This window comes from Monodon monoceros, unplaced genomic scaffold (assembly GCF_005190385.1).
Source record: "Monodon monoceros isolate NGI ecotype Baffin Bay Population unplaced genomic scaffold, NGI_Narwhal_1 Super_Scaffold_12, whole genome shotgun sequence".
Lineage (NCBI taxonomy): Eukaryota > Metazoa > Chordata > Mammalia > Artiodactyla > Monodontidae > Monodon > Monodon monoceros.
Genome location: NW_021703768.1, coordinates 168,319,453 through 168,339,139, shown reverse-complemented (window position 1 = coordinate 168,339,139; position 19,687 = coordinate 168,319,453). Strand labels below are relative to the sequence as shown.

Genomic DNA, 19,687 nt, shown 5'->3' with positions numbered 1-19,687 from the left:
CACCTGAACCCCTTGGCGGCCTGGAGAGTGGAGTTGCCCAAAGAAGCACATGACCCTCACCTGTGATGTTGCTGAGACCCAGGTCGCCAAAGGACAGAACCACCCAGGAGGGTTCCATCTCCCCGGGGACCACACACGTCTTCTTGGTCAGATGGCGTTTGCCAGGATGTCCGACAAATTGGATGCCCTTGGGAACTGAGATCTTCACGTAGACCTGGAGAGTGTGGCAAGAACCATGGTGCCCGGAATCTGTGTGCCCTCCCAGCACACCCCACTGCCCACTGCACTCCGTCCACCCTGGCAGCCTTTCCCCCAAAGCCACGCTCTCTTTGGGAGGCTCTCTTTCCATTTCTGATCAGAACAAACTACTTACCATTGTCCTGCTGGGAACCCCCTCCTTCCCTCAGCCCCCTGAACGCTCACTGGTCCAGCTCTCCCTTGGGACCAAGGTCAATTCAAGGGCTGTCTCTCTGGCCAAGCATGGGATACGAGGGGCCACTCCACATGCAGGCCCCGCAGGGAACTTCATCTGACCCTCTTTCCAACCACTGAGGTCCACCGAGTCATAATAGAGTTTGGTGTGCACACGTGTATGTGTCATGTGTGTGCTGTGCATGCATGCGTCTCTGTGTGCACACCTATGTGTGTAGGCGTAGCATTACACAATGTGTGAGTGCACGCGAGTGAAGGCAAGTGTCTCTGCACACATGTGCAAGCATGGCTCTCTACACATGTGTGCTTGTGCACACCATGTCTCCGCGTGCATGTTGTGTACGTGTGTGTGTTTATAACCCTCAATCTACAACAGGCTCTTTGCTCCCCATGCATTTGTCCAACCAGCACATATGCAGCACCTGGTGGGTTCAGGAGCCCTACTAGGAGCTCAAGAAACAGATCTGAACAGACAAGAGCGATCCCTGGGCCTCAGAGGCTTGACGTGCCTAAGTCACACACACACGCAGGTGTGTACAAGGAAGCTTTACAGTGGCAAGTGTGACAGTGTCTGAATCCTGCCCAAGGGCAGGCCCAGTAGAACCTGAATGAGAACGGTTGGTGCAGGGTGCTTTGGGGACTCCCCCATTCCCCTCGAGACAGCATTCTTCTAGAAAGTTCTTCCAGGGAGGAAAGAAGAAATTCAAGCATCAAGCATCGGTGAGATACATTTTCCAGGTGCTGGATGGAACCCGCTGTCCAGGCTGAGGGGTCTGGATGTGCCTGTTTTCCTGGAACCTCAGGAAGAGCACGTGGAGGTGGGGGGGCGGGGGGGCGGGGAGGGCGGTTCCTGAAATTGACGTGTGGTGATCCCTGGACACACCTGCTGCCCGGCAGGGCTTCCTTCTTCCCGCTGACAAGCCAACCACCAGTGCTTGCTAGGAGCTGAAATGGGCACCTGGGGGGCCTGCCTGCAGTTCAGGAGGGAGCCTCCCTTGGGGGCCACCCTGTGATTAGGGACCACCCTACATTTATTCTGGCTTTCTGAAACTAGGGTCCTATTCCTCCTAGCCATAAGCTACATAAAAAGCATGAATGATAAAGGTTCTGGGTTTGGGGGCACCTTTATCCCAGCCGACTGCCCTGAGCCCCTCACATGTCCTCCTTGGCCCCCTCCAGGCCACCGCGGGGCCACTGCCGTGGTTCTCACTCAGTGGCCCTCACTCAGATTACTGCACAAGAGTCCCCCTTCTCTCCTGCTTTTCCAACCAGACCCTAAAGCCCAGCCAGATTGTGTCACGGTCAGTTTCTGGGACAGGCCAAGTTGCCTCCTGCCTGTCACTTGCATATACTATTCCCTCTTCCAGGAATGCCCTTCCAGGCCTGGTGCCCAGCTTAAGCATCGCCCAAAGACTTCGGCGTTCAGAGAAGCCACCCCTCCTCAGGGCCTCCCTGGCTTCCTGTAGACACTTAATTCTTTTTTTTTTTTTTTCTGGCCGCACTGTGTGGCACGGCTTGCGGGATCTTAGCTCCCCAACCAGGAATGAAACCTCTGCCCCCTGCAGTGGAAGCGCAGAATCCTAACCACTGGACAGCTGGGCAATTCCCGACACCTAATTCTAACACAGGTCTGCCACTCACTCCCTGGGGGACCTTGAACATACGATGATGCTTCTCTGAGCTCCCCAAGCGGGAATGATTCCATCACAGCCCCCCCTTCCTCAGCCCACGTGGGCACTTGATAATGATACAGTTAAAATCATCCACCCAGCACTGGGCACAGAGATGCGTGCCCAAGAACACCGAGTTAGTGGCATCAGAGCTCCAGGTGAGCTCAGGCAGACCGCACGTCCTGAGCATTGGGGTCTTCAGATTCCCACACAGAGCCTGGCACGCATCAGGTATCGGGCGATAGCTTTTGAGTGAATGAATTCGAATCACTCACATCTTACACACAGGAATTCCTTTCTGGTGGCCTCTGGGTGTTTCATTTCTATTCCAGACCTGCACTGACCCCTTTTTTTTTCACTTGGAATTTTCTTTTCGTTAAAGACCCAAGACAGAAGTTCCTGTGTGACAGTGCATTACGTGTGGCTCAAATAAGCATCGGGGAGTCAGATGCAAATACCAGCCTCAAACCCGGACTGTGCCAGGCAGAAGGCAATGGGAGGGGTCCTTTACCGGCCTCAGGGCCAACAACACGTTCTTGGGTACATGTAATCAGTCAGCAGAGGTACAGAATTTGCAAAGTAAAAAGGGAGTAAACGATTTCATGGAAGCTCAAGGTCAGCCTCTGAGCTGAGACTCAGAGACTCGGAACACTGCTGTCTCCACTCTGGGCCAGGCTCAGAAATGATCACAGACACAGCCGAGGGTGCAGGGGGTGAGGGTAGATCTCTCACACCCAGATAAGGAAACTGAGACAAAGTGGGCTGGTGAATGGAAACAGCAAGCTGAAGTCCAAAGGGTCGTCTGGCGGATGCTGAGACACGTATGCGCTGGGACTACAGCTGTTGCCGCGGGGGATCCAGCCACCTCCACTCAGGACCTCCACCCCCAGCAGCCTCGCTGCCCTTCAGGTGGCAAATTCCAATCACTCCCTGGCCAGAAGGCCTTGTTTTTCAAGAAAAGCCAGAAATCTGGGCAGGGGGTGGATAAAATCTCTAGGTTTCCAGTGTCTTTGGCCTGGGGCTGCCCCTCCCATCTCTGCCCTTGGTGGGGAATGTGCCGGCAGCCTTGAGGGGGGCGGGTGCACACACATGGGCAGGGCCAGGACAAGGTTAGCAGGCTCCTCCCGGCTGGCTGGGGTGAGGCTGAGACCTGTAGCCTGACCTCCAGGCCAAGCTGCGGAAAGCTGGCTTGCTCCCAGCGAGACCCCTGGCCCTGCACCCCACCCACTCCTCCATTTGCAGCCTCGGCTCCCAGCTCCCACTCCTGAGGGCTGCCCCTAACTCTGGGAGCCCACCTCCTCTCTCTTCCTGCCGCCCCCCAGCTGACATCCAGGCTGAGATGGCGCAAAATGATTACAAAGGCAGGGGAGGAGGGTGCCCCTGCCTTCCTGCAGCCGCACTGATGCTCAGGCCCCCAAACACCCCTTCCCTATCCTGCCCCCACCTGACCCTGGTCCTCGCGGCTCCCTCCACATTGCCTGCCATCCCTCCTCCTCGTCTGAAATCCCCAAGCCCACCTCCTTGGGGTAGCTGTTATCGGTTGAATTGTGTCCCCCAGGAAGATATGTTGAAATCCTAACCCCCGGTACCTATAAATGTGACCTCATTTGGAACTACGGTCTCTGCAGACGTCATCAAGTTCCAATGAGGTCATTAGGGTAGACCCTAATCCAATAAAACAGGGACTCTTCTCAGAGGAAATTTGGACACAGAGATAACAAGAGAAGTCACCCTGGGGCCCCTTGATGAGATAAGGCGACAGCTCTATGACCCCAACTAGGTCGGGTCTACCAGCCCCTTGCCAGCCTGAAGAAGCTACAGAAGACAGACTCTGTCGCCCTTTATCCTCCCAATAAAGATTTCTTGGGGTTCACGTCTCTCAGGGGCGATTTGAGGTAGGAGGTAGAGGGGCCCCTGGGCTGGACAGCTGGTGTTTGCCAAGTGGAGTAAAATTGGAGCTTTGTTCTTCCCTAGACACTCCAAGGCCAAAGTTAAAGGCAGGAGCTGAGCTCTACTGGAGTAAAGAGATAAGATGACCACTCCTAAGGTCAAGGAGACCTCCCTGACTACACATGCGCAGAAAGCCTCCTCAGGGGTCAAAAAGGAGGGGGCGCCACCCCACAATAGGTGATGCCAAACCTCCCACAGGCCTCTGTGCTGGAATCCATCTTGGCAAAAAGATACGCAAGCATGTTGGAGCGGGTCCTAGGGCAGGTCAGATGTGAGAAGAGGAGGTGCTGACAACTGGCCAAAGGTAAACAAAGGCCGGGAAGAACTGCCCTGGAGAGATGATTTAACCGCCCCTTTACTGCACTCCTTCTCATTAGGGAGGATGCCCACACCCTTCCTCTCTGGGTGTGTACTTCTGCCTTGCTTCTGTCTTAAATAAACAACTGTCTCTCTGTGTGCTCGCCCACTTGTAGTGCTGTGTCTCTCATCATAAACTTCACCTGTTTAGGCAGGTTTTGCCTCTTTGAGAAATTCATTTTTCAAACAGAGCAACAGCCAGGGAAACTCTGCTTCTAGCCTCTGGCCCCTGGTGGTCTAGTGGCTAGGATTCCTGGTTTTCATCCAGGCTACCCAGGTCCAATTCCTGGGCAGAGAACTAAGACCCAGCTTCAAGACCACTTGCTGCTGTCTCTCCGAGATCACCTGACTCCATGCCGTTCCATATGATACTCACCCTCCCACACCCCTGCAGGGTCAGGAGTCAACGACAGTGGCTCCGTCACATCCGTCACCCTCTAACCCCGCCATGCACACACTCCCACCCCCAAACTGCCCGGGTGTAGACAGCTGGTGAAGTAGAAGCTGACTCATCCAGCCTCTGCCTCACTAATAACACAGATGCTGTCCCCCACGGCCCTCCAGGATGACCCCATGCCGCCCTGCCTGCCCCACATCCCAGGTGCTGTGCCCCTCCAATCCCTCCCCCCAGGATGACCCCACCTCCCTCTGCTTCCTGCCATTAAGGATGTCACCCCTCTCCCCCATAATGGGAAAGGCTGTGTATGGAGGGCGAGTTCGGTACCTCGATGCAGGTGTCCATGTAGTTGTAGATGCTGAGCGGGATTTTGGCCTGCTCCCCGCGGACCACGTTGGGGGGCAGGCTGAAGTCGACAAAGAAGGTCTTGAAGGTCTTCAGCAGAGTGGGCTCGGCAATGCCCAGGCCCCTCTCGGCAGACAGACCCACTGCCTCACCCACCCAGCTGGTGATGGAGTCGGGGACCTGCACGCTGAGTGTGTCCTCGCCTGATGGATCACTGCGGAAAGATGGACAACCGTGTGCTCTTCTCCACGGCCGTGCCGCAGCGGCCAGGTGGGAACAGAGGAGTCCAGCCGTATGGCCTTGGGCTCCAGGGTGGTGCCCCCCGCCAACTGCCCCGACAGCTTGGAAATAAGCATTAAAGGCACCCCACAGCGTGTGACAGGAGAAAGTCATCCCTCGGCCCTGACTCGCCATAATCAGAAACATGAATGTCTCTCAGGACAGCTGTGATCACAGGACCATTCAAAACATGGGTCCAGAGAGGCAAACTCTGGCAGTGTGTGCTCTGCCCAGTTTAGGGGAGAAAGACACTGAATCAAGGGGACTGGTCACTTAGAGCATGCTTGTGTGTCTCCCAGAAAGACATGTCCAAGCCCTAACCCCTGGTAATCTGTGAATGGGACATTATTTGGAAATAGGGTCTTTGCAGATGCCACTAGTTAAGATGAAGCCACACTGGAGTAGAGTGGGTCCTAATCCAATGACAGGTGTCCTTAGAAGAGGAGGGGAATTCAGACAGAGAGGAGAAGGCCAGGCGAAGATGGAGGCAGAGACTGGAGTGATGCAGCCACAAGCCAAGGAATGTCTGCCTGTGGGGGACACCCACACTTCCTGGCCTGGCATCCTTGTCCCATACACTCCTGTGGAGCCCAGCTCCCTGTTAAGGACATATGTGTGATTTTTCAGGCCTGCCCACAGGCCTGCAGGTCTCACGGGGTGGGAGTAGGGTAGGGAGGTGAGGGGTGCGTGTGCACTGGGGTCTCTGAGGGGAGCTGCAGCCAAGGATTCAGGGCCTCTGGCTGGCCATGCTCTTTTCATGTTTGCATTCCCAGCCCAGAATTTCCATTCCCAGGTCTCTTTAGCATAAGGGACCATGGGCAGAGGTTTTCTTCAGACACCTCTGCCAAGGCCTCTTTATGGTCAGAAGGAAACACTGAAGACATCCCTCCCCAGTTGGAGTACTTTCCCACTCCTAACTCTCTCCCCTGTCCACCCCCAACCCCACCTCATGGTCAATAAAGCTGCTGGAGCCTTTTGTTCAGGGCTCCTTCCAAGTGAGATGACCCCTATGTCTTGGCGGATCCACCTGACAGTGGGCCATTCTGTGGGGAACAGAACAGGGGGAGACATATACAGAACACTCTACCCAACAACAACAATGGAACACACATTCTTCTGAAGTGCACTTGGGGTATTTTCCAGGACAGACCCATAGGTTAAGCTACAAACTAAGCCTCAGTGGGCTTAAAAAGAGAGATAGCATACAAATTCCCTTCTCTGACCACAATAAGATGAATGAAGTTAGAAATCAACAAGAGAAGGAAAGCTGGAAAATTTACAAATTTGTGGAAATTAACACATTCTTAAACAGCAAAGGATCAAAGAAGAGATCACAAAGGAAATTAAAAAGTACTTAGAACTCCCTCTTGCTAGAGCATTGGAATCACAACTAACTGCTGAACAATCATGGACAGGAAGACACTGGAACTCACTAAAAAAGACACCCCACATCCAAAGACAAAGGAGAAGCCACAATGAGGTGGTAAGAGGGGGGCAATCACAATAAAATCAAATCCCCTAACTGCTGGGTGGGCAACTCACAAACTGGGGAACACTTATACCACAGAAGCCCACCCACTGGAGTGAAGGTTCTGAGCCCCATGTCAGGCTTCCCAACCTGGGGTCCAGCAACAGGAACTCCCAGAGAATTAGAGTTTGAAGGCTAGCAGGATTTGATTGCAGAACTTCAACAGGACTGGGCGAAACAGCGACTCCACTCTTGAAGGGCACATACAAAGTGTGTGCATTAGGACCCAGGGGGAACTGAACCAGACCTATCTGCTAGTGTTGATGGGTCTCCTGCAGAGGTGGGGGTGGGCGGCTGTGGCTCACTGCAGGGACAAGGACACTGGCAGCAGAAGTTATGGGAAGTACTCATTGGTGTGAGCCCCCACCCCCAGACCTCCATTAGCCCCACCAAAGAGCCTGTAGGCTCCAGTGCTGGGTCGCTTCAGGCCAAAAAACCAACAGCGAGGGAACACAGCCCCACCCATCAGCAGACAAGTGGATTAAAGTTTTACTGAGCTCTGCCCACCAGAGCAACACCTGGCTCTACCCATCCCCAGTCCCTCCCATCAGGAAGCTTGCACGAGCCTCTTAGATAGCCTCAACCACCAGAGGGCAGACAGCAGACACAAGAAGGACTACAATCCTGCAGCCTGCCGAAGGAAAACCACAATCAGAGAAAGATAGATGAAATGAAAATGCAGAGGATTATGTCCCAGATGAAGGAACAAGATAAAACCCCAGAAAAACAACTAAATTCCAGAAAAGGAATTCAGAATAATGATAGTGAAGATGATCCAGGACCTTTGAAAAAGAATGGAGGCAAGGATCGAGAAGATGCAAGAAATGTTTAACACAGAACTAGAAGAATTAAAGAACAAACAAACAGAGATGAACAATACAATAACTGAAATGAAAAATACACCAGAAGGAATTGATAGCAGAATAACTGAGGGAGAAGAATGGATAAGTGACCTGGAAGACAGAATGGTGGAATTCACTGCTGAAGAACAGAATAAAGAAAACAGAATGAAAAGAAATGAAGACAGCCTAAGAGACCTCTGGGACAACATTCACATTATAGGGGTCCCAGCAGGAGAAGAGACAGACAAAGGACCCGAGAAAATATTTGAAGAGATTATAGTCCAAAACTTCCCTAACACGGGAAAGGAAATAGCCACCCAGGTCCAGGAAGTGCAGAGAGTCCCAGGCAGGATAGAAACACGCCGAGACACATAGTAATCAGACTGAGAAAAATTAAGGACAAAGGAAAATTATTAAAAGCAACAAGGGAAAAATGACAAATAACATACAAGGGAACTCCATAAGGTTAACAGCTGATTTCTCAGCAGAAACTCTGCAAGCCAGAAGGGAGTGGCACAATATATTTAAAGTGATGAAAGGGAAGAAACTGCAACCAAGACTACTCTACCCGACAAAGATCTCATTCAGGTTTGACAGAGAAATCAAAAGCTTTACAGACAAACAAAAGATAAGAGCACTCAGCACCACCAAACCAGCTCTACGACAAATGCTAAAGGAACTTCTCTAAGTGGGAAACACAAGAGAAGAAAAGGACCTAGAAAAACAAACCCATAACAATTAAGAAAATGGAAATAGGAACATACATGTCGATAATTACCTTAAACGTGAATGGATTAAATGCTCCAACCAAAAGACACAGGTTCACTGAATGAATACAAAAACAAGACCCATACACATGCTGTCTACAAGAGACCCACTTCAGACCTAGGGACACATACAGACCGAAAGTGAGGGGATAGAAAAAGATATTCCACACAAATGGAAATCAAAAGAAAGCTGGAGCAGCAATACTCATATCAGATAAAACAGACTTTAAAATAAAGAATGTTGGGGCTTCCCTGGTGGCGCAGTGGTTGAGAGTCCGCCTGCTGATGCAGGGGACACGGGTTTGTGCCCCAGTCTGGGAAGATCACACGTGCCGCGGAGTGGCTGGGCCTGTGAGCCATGGCCGCTGAGCCTGCACGTCCGGAGCCTGTGCTCCGCAACGGGAGAGGCCACAACAGTGAGAGGCCCACGTACCGCAAAAAAAAAAAAAAATAAAAAAAAAATGAATGTTACAAGAGACAAGGAAGGGCACTACATAATGATCAAGGGATCAATCCAAGAAGAAGATATAACAATTATAAATATATAGGATCACCTCAATACCTAAGGCAAATGCTAAGAGCTATAAAAGAGGAAACTGACAGTAACACAACAATAGTGGGGGACTTTAACACCTCACTTTCACCAATGGACAGATCATCCAGATAGAAAATTAATAAGGAAACACAAGCTTTAAATGACACAGTAGACCAGATAGATTTCATTGATATTTATAGGACATTCCACCCAAAAACAGAAGATTACATTTTCTTCTCAAGTGCACACGGAACATTCTCCAGGACAGATCACATCTTGGGTCACAAATCAAGCCTTGGTAAAGTTAAGAAAATTGAAATCATATCAAGCATCATTTCTGACCACAACACTATGAGATTAGAAATAAATTACAGTGAAAAAAATGTAAAAAGCCACAAACACATGGAGGCTAAACAATACGTTACTAAATAACCAAGAGATCACTGAAGAAATCAAAGAGGAAATCAAAAAATACCTAGAGACAAATGACAATGAAAACACGATGATCCAAAAACTATGGGATGCAGCAAAAGCAGTTCTAAGTGGGAAGTTTATAGCAATACAATCCTACCTCAAGAAAAAAGAAAAATCTCAAATAAACAGTCTAAACTTACACCTAAAGGAACTAGAGGAAGAACAACAAACAAAACCCAAAGTCAGTAGAAGGAAAGAAATCATAAAGATCAGAGCAGAAATAAATGAAATAGAAACCAAGAAAACAATAGCAAAGATCAATAAAACTAAAAGCTGGTTCTTTGAGAAGATAAACAAAATTGATAAACCTTTAGCCAGACTCGTCAAGAAAAAGAGGGAGAGGACTCAAATCAATAATATTAGAAATGAAAAAGGAGAAGTTACAATGGACACCACAGAAATACAAAGCATCCTAAGAGACTACTACGAGCAACTATGCCAATAAAATGGACAACCTGGAAGAAATGGACAAATTCTTAGAAAGGTATAACCTTCCAAGATTGAACCAGGAAGAAATAGAAAATATGACCAGACCAATCACACATAATGAAATTGAAATTGTGATTAAAAATCTTCCAACAAACAAAAGTCCAGGACCAGATGGCTTCACAGGTGAATTCTATCAAACATTTAGAGAAGAACTAACACCCATCCTTTTCAAACTCTTCCAAAAAATTGTAGAGAAAGGAACACTCCCAAACTCATTCTATGAGGCCACCATCACCCTGATACCAAAACCAGACAAAGACACTACAAAAAAAGAAAATTACAGACCAATATCACTGATGAATACAGATGCAAAAATCCTCAACAAAATACTAGCAAACAGAATCCAACAACACATTAAAAGGATCATACACCATGATCAAGTGGGATTTATCCCAGGGATGCAAGGATTCTTCAATATACACAAATCAATCAATGTGATACACCATATTAACAAACTGAAGAATAAAAACCATATGATCATCTCAATAGATGCAGAAAAAGCTTTTGACAAAATTCAACACCCATTTATGATAAAAACTCTCCAGGAAGTGGGCATAGAGGGAACTTACCTCAACATAATAAAGGCCATAAATAACAAACCCACAGCAAACATCATTCTCAATAGTGAAAAACTGAAAGCATTTCCTGTAAGATCAGGAACAAGACAAGGATGTCCACTCTCGCCACTATTATTCAACATAGTTTTGGAAGTCCTAGCCATGGCCATCAGAGAAGAAAAAGAAATAAAAGGAATCCAAATTGGAAAAGAAGAAGTAAAACTGTCACTGTTTGCAGATGACATGATACTATACATAGATAATCCTAAAGATGCCACCAGAAAACTACTAGAGCTAATCAACGAATTTGGTAAAGTTGCAGGATACAAAATTAATGCACAGAAATCTCTTGCATTCCTATACACTAACAATGAAAGATCAGAAAGAGAAATTAAGGAAACAATCTCATTCACCATTGCAACAAAAAGAATAAAATATGTAGGAATAAACCTACGTAAGGAGGTAAAAGACCTGTACTCAGAAAACTATCAGACACTGATGAAAGAAATCAAAGATGACACAAACAGATGGAGAGATAGACCATGTTCTTGGATTGGAGGAATCAATTTTGTGAAAATGACTATACTACCCAAAGCAATCTACAATCTACAGATTCAATGCAATCCCTATCAAATTACCAATGGCATTTTTTACAGAACTAGAACAAAAAATCTTAAAATTTGTATGGAGAAGCAAAAGACCCCGAAGAGCCAAAGCAATCTTGAGGAAAAAAAACCGAGCTGAATGAATCAGACTCCCTGACTTCAGACTATACTACAAAGCTACAGTCATCAAGACAATATGGACTAGCACAAAAAGAGAAATACAGATCAATGGAACAGGATAGAAAGCCCAGAGATAAACCCATGCACCTATGGTCAACTAATCTATGACAAAGGAGGCAAGGATATACAATGGAGAAAAGACAGTCTCTTCAATAAGAAGAGAACTGGGAAAACTGGACAGCTACATGTAAAAGAATGAAATTAGAACACTCCCTAACACCACACACAAAAATAAATTCAAAATGGATTAGAGACCTAAGTGTAAGACCGGACACTATAAAACTCTTAGAGGAAAACATAGGAAGAACACTCTTTGACATAAATCATAGCAAGATCTTTTTTGACCCACCTCCTAAAGTAATGGAAATAAAAACAAAAATAAACAAACAGGACCTAATGAAACTTAAAAGCTTTTGCAGAGCGAAGGAAGCTATAAACAAGACAAAAGACAACCCTCAGAATGGGAGAAAATATTTGCAAATGAATCAACGGACAAAGGATTAATCTCCAAAATATATAAACAGCTCGTGCAGCTCAATATTAAAAAAACAAACAACCCAATCAAAAAAAGGGGAGAAGACCTAAATAGACATTTCTCCAAAGAAGACATACAGATGGCCAAGAGGCACATGGAAAGCTGCTCAACATCATTAATTATTAGAGAAATGAAAGTCAAACTACAACGAGGTATCACCTCATGCCAGTCAGAATGGCCATCATCAGAAAATCTACAGACAACAAATGCTGGAGAGGGTGTGGAGAAAAGGGAACCCTCTTGCACTGCTGGTGGGAATGTAAATTGATACAGCCACTATGGAGAACAGTATGGAGGTTCCTTAAAAAAAACTAAACCTAGAATTACCATATGACCCAGCAATCCCACTACTGGGCATATACCCAAAGAAAACCATTATTCAAAAAGACATATGCACTCCAATGTTCACTGCAGCACTATTTACAATAGCCAGGTCATGGAAGCAACCTAAATGCCCATCGACAGACAAATGGATAAAGAAGATGTGGTACATGTATACAATGGAATATTACTCATCCATAAAAAGGAAAGAAATTGGGTTATTTGTAGAGACGTGGATGGACCTAGAGACTGTCATACAGAGTGAAGTAAGTCGTAGACAGAAAAACAAATACTGCATATTAATGCATATATGTGGAATCTAGAAAAATGGCACAGATGAACCAGTTTGCAAGGCAGAAATCGAGACACAGATGTAGAGAACAAACGTATGGACACCAAGTGGGGAAAACGGGGTGGGTGGTGGTGGTGGTGGGATGAATTGGGATATTGGGATTGACATATATACACTAATATATATATAATAGATAACCAGTAAGAACCTGCTGTATAAAATAAATAAATAAAATAAAATTCAAAAAGAAAAAGAAATGTTTTTGCAAAGATAAATGATATGTCAAAAATTAACTGTTATACTTTGCTACTCAAATTATCTCTGGATTTGAAAGAAATTTTTAAAAATCTCTGCAAAAAAAAAAGAAAAAAAGGACTTAGCGATGAACAAAAACAAAAGCACAACACACCAAAACTCACAGGATGCATCAAAAGCAGTATTAAGGGGGAAATTCATAGCTGTAAATGCTTACATTAAAAAATAAGATCTCAAATAAACAGTCTAACTTTGTAACTTAAAGAACTTGAAAAAGAAAAACAAAAGAGATCAAATAATAAAGAAGCAGAAATAATAAAGATTATAGCAGAAATAAACGAAATAAAGAATACAAAAATAATAGAAAGGGACTTTCCTCGTGGTCCAGTGATTAGGACTCTGCACTCCCAATGCAGGGGGCCCAGGTTCAATCCCTTGTCAGGGAACTAGATCCCGCATGCTGCAACTAAAAGGGTCCCACATGCTGCAATGAAGATCTCGCATACCACAACTAAGACACGGCATAGCCAAATAAATAAATACATTTTTTAATAAAGGAAAAATAATAGAGAAAATCAATGAAACCAAAAGTTGGTTCTTTGAAAAGATTAATAAAATTAACAAACCTTTAGCTAGATGATCTAAGAAAAAGGAGAAAAGACTTAAATTACTAAAATCCAAAATGAAAGTGGGGACATTACTACTGATTCCACAGAAATAAAAAAAGATTTTAAGAGACTACTATGAACTACTGTACACCAACAACTTGGATAATCTAGATGAATGGACAAATTCTTAGAAACACAAAACCTACCAAGACTGAATCACAAGGAAATAACAAATCTGAATAGATCTCTAACAAGTAAGGAGATTGAATCAGCAATCAAAATCTTCCCAAAAAGGGAAGCTCTGGATGTGATGGCTTCGCTGGTAAATTCTATTCAACATTTAAAGAAGAACCCTTGTGCACTGTTGGTGGGAATGTAAAATGGTGCAACCACTGTGGAAAACAATAGGGTGAATTCTCAAAAAATTAAACACAGAAATTACCATATGATCCAGCAACTCCACTTCTGGGTATATACCCAAAAGAATTGAAAGCGGGGTCTCGAAGTGATATTTGCACATCCATATTCATAGAAGGATTATTCATAATAACCAAAAGGTGGAAGCAACCTAAGTGTCCACCAAAGGATGAATGCATACACGAAATGTGGTCCACCCATACGACGGAATGCTATTCAGGCTTAAAAAGAAAGCAAATTTTGATACATGCCACAACAAGGATGAACCATGAGGACACCATGCTAAGTGAAATGAGCCAGTCACAAAAGGACAAATACTATATGATTCCACTTACATAAGGTCCTTAGAGCAGTAAGGTTCATAGAGACAAAAAGTAGAAGAGTGGACGCTAGGGGGCTGAGGGGAGGGAGGATTGGGGAGTTAGTATTTCATGGGGACATAGTTTCAGTTTTGCAAGAGGAAAAGAGTTTTGGAGACGGAGGGTGGTGATGGCAGCACAACAATACGAATGCACTTATTACCACTGAACCGTACACCTAAAAATGGTTAAGGTGGTAAATTTTACGTTACGTGTATTTTACCAATTTTAAAAATTAGAAAAGAAAAAAAAAAAAAAGAGCTGACGAGTCCTTGCCTGGGCCCAGCAAGAACCTCCTCCTTGGTCTCAGATCTGTACTCTCTGACTCATCCTTGCTCCAGCCAACAGAGGGAGAGAGACAGTCTCAAATCCCAAATGCCTCCCAGCAACCTCTGTGGCTCTCCACACCCCCACCACAGACCACACGGCCGTCACACTCCCTGCCTCGTCCTCTTGGCCCCACCTGCCTCATCCCGACCATGTGAAAATCACCAGCCTCTCCCAAGCCCCAACTCTTGCCCATGCTGGTCCTGCCTCCTGGATCCCCTTCCCCCCTTCTTGTTTATCTATCCTGTGGGACCCAGCTTGGGCTCCACCTGCCCTGGGAGTCTTTCTAGCTTCCCCAAAGTGTCCCTCTACTTCCTCCCAAGCCCTGGGCCAAGCCCTCCATGAGAACACTGGCCCTACTGAAGCATGAAGCCTTTGGGGGCATAAAACATACATTCTACACGTGAGGGGACCCTATCTGCCTTGTTCAAGGTGCCATCCCTGGCACCAAAAACACTACCCAGCACCCAAAACCTCACCCAGCACACAGAGAACAGATACAATTTTACTCTCCATACGCCTCTGATGATGGACCGACAGCCCATCTTAAATCTGGACTCCCAGAACAAAATGCAGTCATCAGCTTCTGTTCTGACCAGCGGGGAAGACCGCCCATAATGAGGACAAGCACATCCATGAAAGCAGCCTGAGGAACCCCCAGCTGAGTGCTTGGCTGTGTGCTGAGCATGTGCCACGGCATCTCATGCCAAGAAGGGGACCCCAGCTCAGCAGTCGGTCCACCCGCTGGCCAATCCACTAGCCCCAGGGTCTGAACTTTCATGCCTAACTGGTTTCCCAGGGCAAGTCACCACTACCTTCTGACACTAAGCATTGAAAGAAAAAAGCCAACTGCATCTGGCAAGAATTTAGCACAGCACTGCTGCTTCAAGGCGAACTAAAAGAGAAAACAATGTAGAAAGGAAATGTGCTGAGAGAAGCAGCCTGTTTTGCGGGCAGGAGCCTGAGTCCCCTGAGGAGCGAGGAGGGGGTGGGTGGGTGGAATTGAGTTCATGTTCCAGGGAACTGTAATCATTTTAATGAGCTCGTTATATAAACAGAGCGGATAGAGTTACCCCAAGAGGGAGTTGTTAAGAAGCATGAAGCCCTCAAATTTCATATTTCATAGGCAGATGTCTGAGGCTGCAGAGGGATTTGGGGCTGACTTCATAGCTTTGAGTTTTATGTGTTAGAAAAGGATGCCCAATGTCTTACTCAGATGTTGGTGTCAGATCTCCAGGCACACCGACTGGGAACCATCTTTCATGAGTGCCTCTGAGTCAGCCCACAAAGGCAGCAAAGGAAAGAAATCATACTTACCTGATGTTGAGACAGTGCCAAATCCATGTTTCAGGGAAGTAGGTCCTTTTCTTCTTCTCTGCTCTACGAAAATTTTTTTTTAAAAAAAGAAATGATTAAAGTTTCACGGACATAACTTAATTCTGTTACCTGGCAGGTTAACATTCTACTTGATTAGCCTATAACATGTTAATTCTCTTACCCAGCAGCTTCATATTCTACACGTTTTAATTCTCTGACCTGGAAAGGTTAGTATTCTACTCTAATAGGACATAATGTGTTAATTCTTTCACCTGGCAGGGTTAACATTCTACTTGATTAGGACTAGTACAAGCGAGGCATCAAAGGCTTGACAGAGGCTTCTTAAAATGACAGTGGTGCCTCGCATCCTGAATTTAGAAGGTAAGAAGGGCCACAGGGACCACCCCATGTCCTCTCCTTTGTTAATTTCCCTCCCTGGGTTTGCCATGTTTTTCTGCATCATTACATAGAGCTCTCCTATCCCCTCTCCCCCTTCCTCTGTGCTTTCATTTTTTTTTTTTTTTAGTTTTTTTTAATTGAAGTATAGTTGACTTATGACATTGTGTTAGTTTAGTTTCTGAAGTACAGCAAAGTGATTCAGTTATACGTATATACATTCTTTCATGTGCTTTCATTCTTGGTTTATCCTCAGAAGCCTCACAGCCCACATTCCTCAGGGGCTGTCCTATTCTTTTTTTTTTTTTTTTCTTTTTTACAGTCTTTATTGAATTTGTTACAATATTGCTTCTGTTTTATGTTTTGGTTTTTGGGCCCTGAGGCAGGTAGGATCTTAGCTCCCCAACCAGGGATCGAACCTGCATCCCCTGCACTGGAAGGCAAAGTCTTAACCACTGGACTGCCGAGGAAGTCCAGGGACTGTCCTATTCTTTAAAAAGTAATATTAATAAGCCCTACTTGACATCTGGCAAAACTTCTCAAGATTAGAAATGCTCATATCTCTTTCAACCTGAGGTTACCTCTCCCAGGGATGAACCCTGAAATTAACCACAGACACATGTGCAAAGACAGACTCTGGTGTGGCTCACTGCAGCACTGTGAGAAATAACAAACATCGTTTGGTTAATCAAATGACAGTACACTCACACCGTGGGATATTATGTGTCAGTGAAAAAGGGTGAGGTAAGTATATATGTACTGGTATGAAATGGCCTCTAAGGTTTATCGCTGACTGTAAAAAGGCAGGCACATAACAGTATTATAGTATTCTCCCACTGCGTTTTTTTTTTTTTTTAAATCCTTGTGTATACACAGAAAATTTCTAGACGGATATCTATGGAATTATTGACCATTATTGCCTCTTAGAAGGGAGCGGAGGATCTGGAGGTGGGAGGGAGACTTCCATTTCATTATATACCCTTTCATACTCTTTGAAAAATAATTTAACCACATGCATATGGTTAAGAAAAATGTCCTTCAGAATAAGGATGCATTATCCAATTACAAAAAGGCACAAACACTTGCTTTTTAAGGCATTTCTTATGCCTTTCTGCATTGGGATTTACAATTCCCTTTGAGGTTTTGGGTTTCGAGGCTGCTTGCATATCCACTTCAGGCCAAGCTCTCAGGAGGCATGCACATGGGAGGCTCCAGGCTTCCAGAGTAGTGTCTGGCTGAAGGATGCTCAGGGGCCAATATTCCACCTCCTCACTCAACCACATCTCAGAAATGCCTTCGTGTGCGCCCAAAGTACCATAGCGGGAGCCTGGTCCGCCTATGCCCTGATGTGGAGTTTGGAAACGAGGACCCGCTGTGGGCCTGTTAAATGTGTGACTTGGGCAGGAAGAACCTAGGGGATCCAGGTATCCAGAAACCACTGCAGAGGAGACTGGGGGGACTGGGAAGGTTCCCAATCTGGGCAGAGAGGGCTTGAAAGAAGAAGATGGTTTTCATGGACAGGCCTGCCAGGGTGGGAGATCCTCTGGGCCACATCTGGCTCAGAACAAGGGCTAAGGAGTCTGGGTGCCACCCTCAAGGTCTCCAAAGAGACCCAGATGCTGGGGCACTGCTGACCACACTGACCCCATCCCTGGCCCACTTGGTTCTGTGCTTCTCATTTAATGAGTTGGCAGGAAAGGGTACATCCAAGGCCTGCCTCCCCTTTCCCAGCCTACACACCCCTAAATTCAGAGAGAGTGAAAAGGCAAGGCCTTCAAAACACCCTACCCCTCCCCAAGCTGGCTGGAGTTGAGGAGTTAGTGGGAGAGGCAGAGAATGAAGAAGGTGGGAAAGAAGACAGGTGGGGGATGGGGGAGCAGAAGGGAGGGAACAAAGGGAAAGACAGGAGAGAACAGGAAACACTACCTCCTGTGAAACAAAGGTTTCCATGAGACCAGGGACAAAGCCACAAATCTAAGGGGGAGATGTGAACTCCTCTCTCTCAGTAATTCATAAGTTAGCAAACAAACAAAGAAACAAAATGAGCAAGGATATGGAGGGTTTGGGCACCATCTACCATAGACTTGACCAAAAGTACGTATAGAGAATCCTATACCCAATGACAGGAGCTTGGACATTCTTTTCAAGTAGATATGAGCATTTACAAAAACAGACCATATACCACATAGCCCGTCTCCAAAATAAAAACCAGATGATGGGTATCATACTGACTATGTTTGTTGACCATAGTGGATATCATACAGACCATGTTCTCTGGCCATGATGCACATCTGACACAAATTTATAAAACACATAAAATTATAATAATTTTAAAAATCACTTGAAAATTGAAAACACCTCTGGGTAAGTCACTTGCCACATCTGGCAAATCAATTTTTCTGCTAGTAAGAATCTATTTGGAAGCCAGCAATAATGGAAACACTTCATAGCACAACTTGGGTGCAGCCAAAGCAACACTCTGAGGCTTAAACATTTGATTTAAAATAAGAAAGACTGAAAAGTAATTACTTGGTGTCTAACTCCAAAAGGTAAAGAGTTGGAGGGGAAGGGGGAAGAGACAGGAACAGAAGGAAGGAGGAAATGGTGGGAGGAAGGAGAAAGGGTAATAGAGAGAATTTTCTAAGCAGAGTCTCTGAGAGTGGGAGGATCAAGCCACAGTTTCCCACCCTGCCCCAATTTGTCTGTCCCTAGGCAGATCTGCTCCCCTGTTACACCTTCCTTCTCTTCTGCACCCCTAACCCCCAATTCCATGCACTTGGATGGGTCCAAGGACTAGGGGCAGCAGTACCAAAGTGCTCAGTGCCCCAGCACACTAGACCATTGGTGAGTCTGGCCCCAAGGAGACACTGGGCAATGTCTGAAGACATTTTTGGTTGTCACAACTGGGGGTAGGGGCGGGGGGTTACTGGCATCTGGTTGGTGGAGACCAGGGATGCCACTCAACACCCTATAGTGCGTGGGACAGCCTCACTGCAGAAAATGATCCAGACCCAAATGTCAACAGTATGAGTTTAGACAACCCTACTCGAGGCAGTGACAATTACCTGGGGGGTTGTCTGGAGGACACTGCTGCCATCAGGCTCCCTGTGTGGGGCTGGAAGGCAGGGACAGCCTCATCAGTGTACAGGCCGCCGTCTTGCCGGTGGTTCAGGCTCACCAGGTCTGTCATCACCACCAGTCCTGTTTCCTAGGCAACAGATAATGCCCAGACCCACAGTGGGGAAGTGGACATTGTAGTCCCAGAGGTCACTGCCCCAACATCACTGCTGCGTAGCCCTGAGGGAGTCAGTCCTCTCTCCAGGCTTGGTGACACGGACTAAGGGGGTCATGGGACCCGGTAACCATCCAGGGCAGAGCAGAGGGGAGGCCAGCGCGTTTGTGGTCTAGGCACAAAAGGCCACATCTTGTACGATTCCATTTATATGAGACGTC

General features: G+C 46.4%; 1 protein-coding gene across 8 annotated transcripts in view; it reads right to left on the bottom strand.

Moving 5' to 3' along the window:
• CPAMD8 (C3 and PZP like alpha-2-macroglobulin domain containing 8) overlaps positions 1–19,687 on the bottom strand; it is a 105,941-nt gene that overhangs the window by 48,761 nt on the left and 37,493 nt on the right. For all 8 annotated transcript variants that reach the window (XR_003792810.1, XR_003792811.1, XM_029218526.1 and 5 more), the window contains exons 18-21: positions 19,300–19,442; positions 15,839–15,901; positions 5,134–5,365; positions 61–214 (exon numbers count right to left, since the gene is read on the bottom strand). Coding sequence is in view for 6 of the 8 variants with exons in the window: in XM_029218526.1 (XP_029074359.1) it covers positions 61–214; positions 5,134–5,365; positions 15,839–15,901; positions 19,300–19,442 (592 nt within the window). In the remaining 2 variants the exon portion in view is untranslated. The remainder of the gene's footprint in view (positions 1–60; positions 215–5,133; positions 5,366–15,838; positions 15,902–19,299; positions 19,443–19,687) is intronic.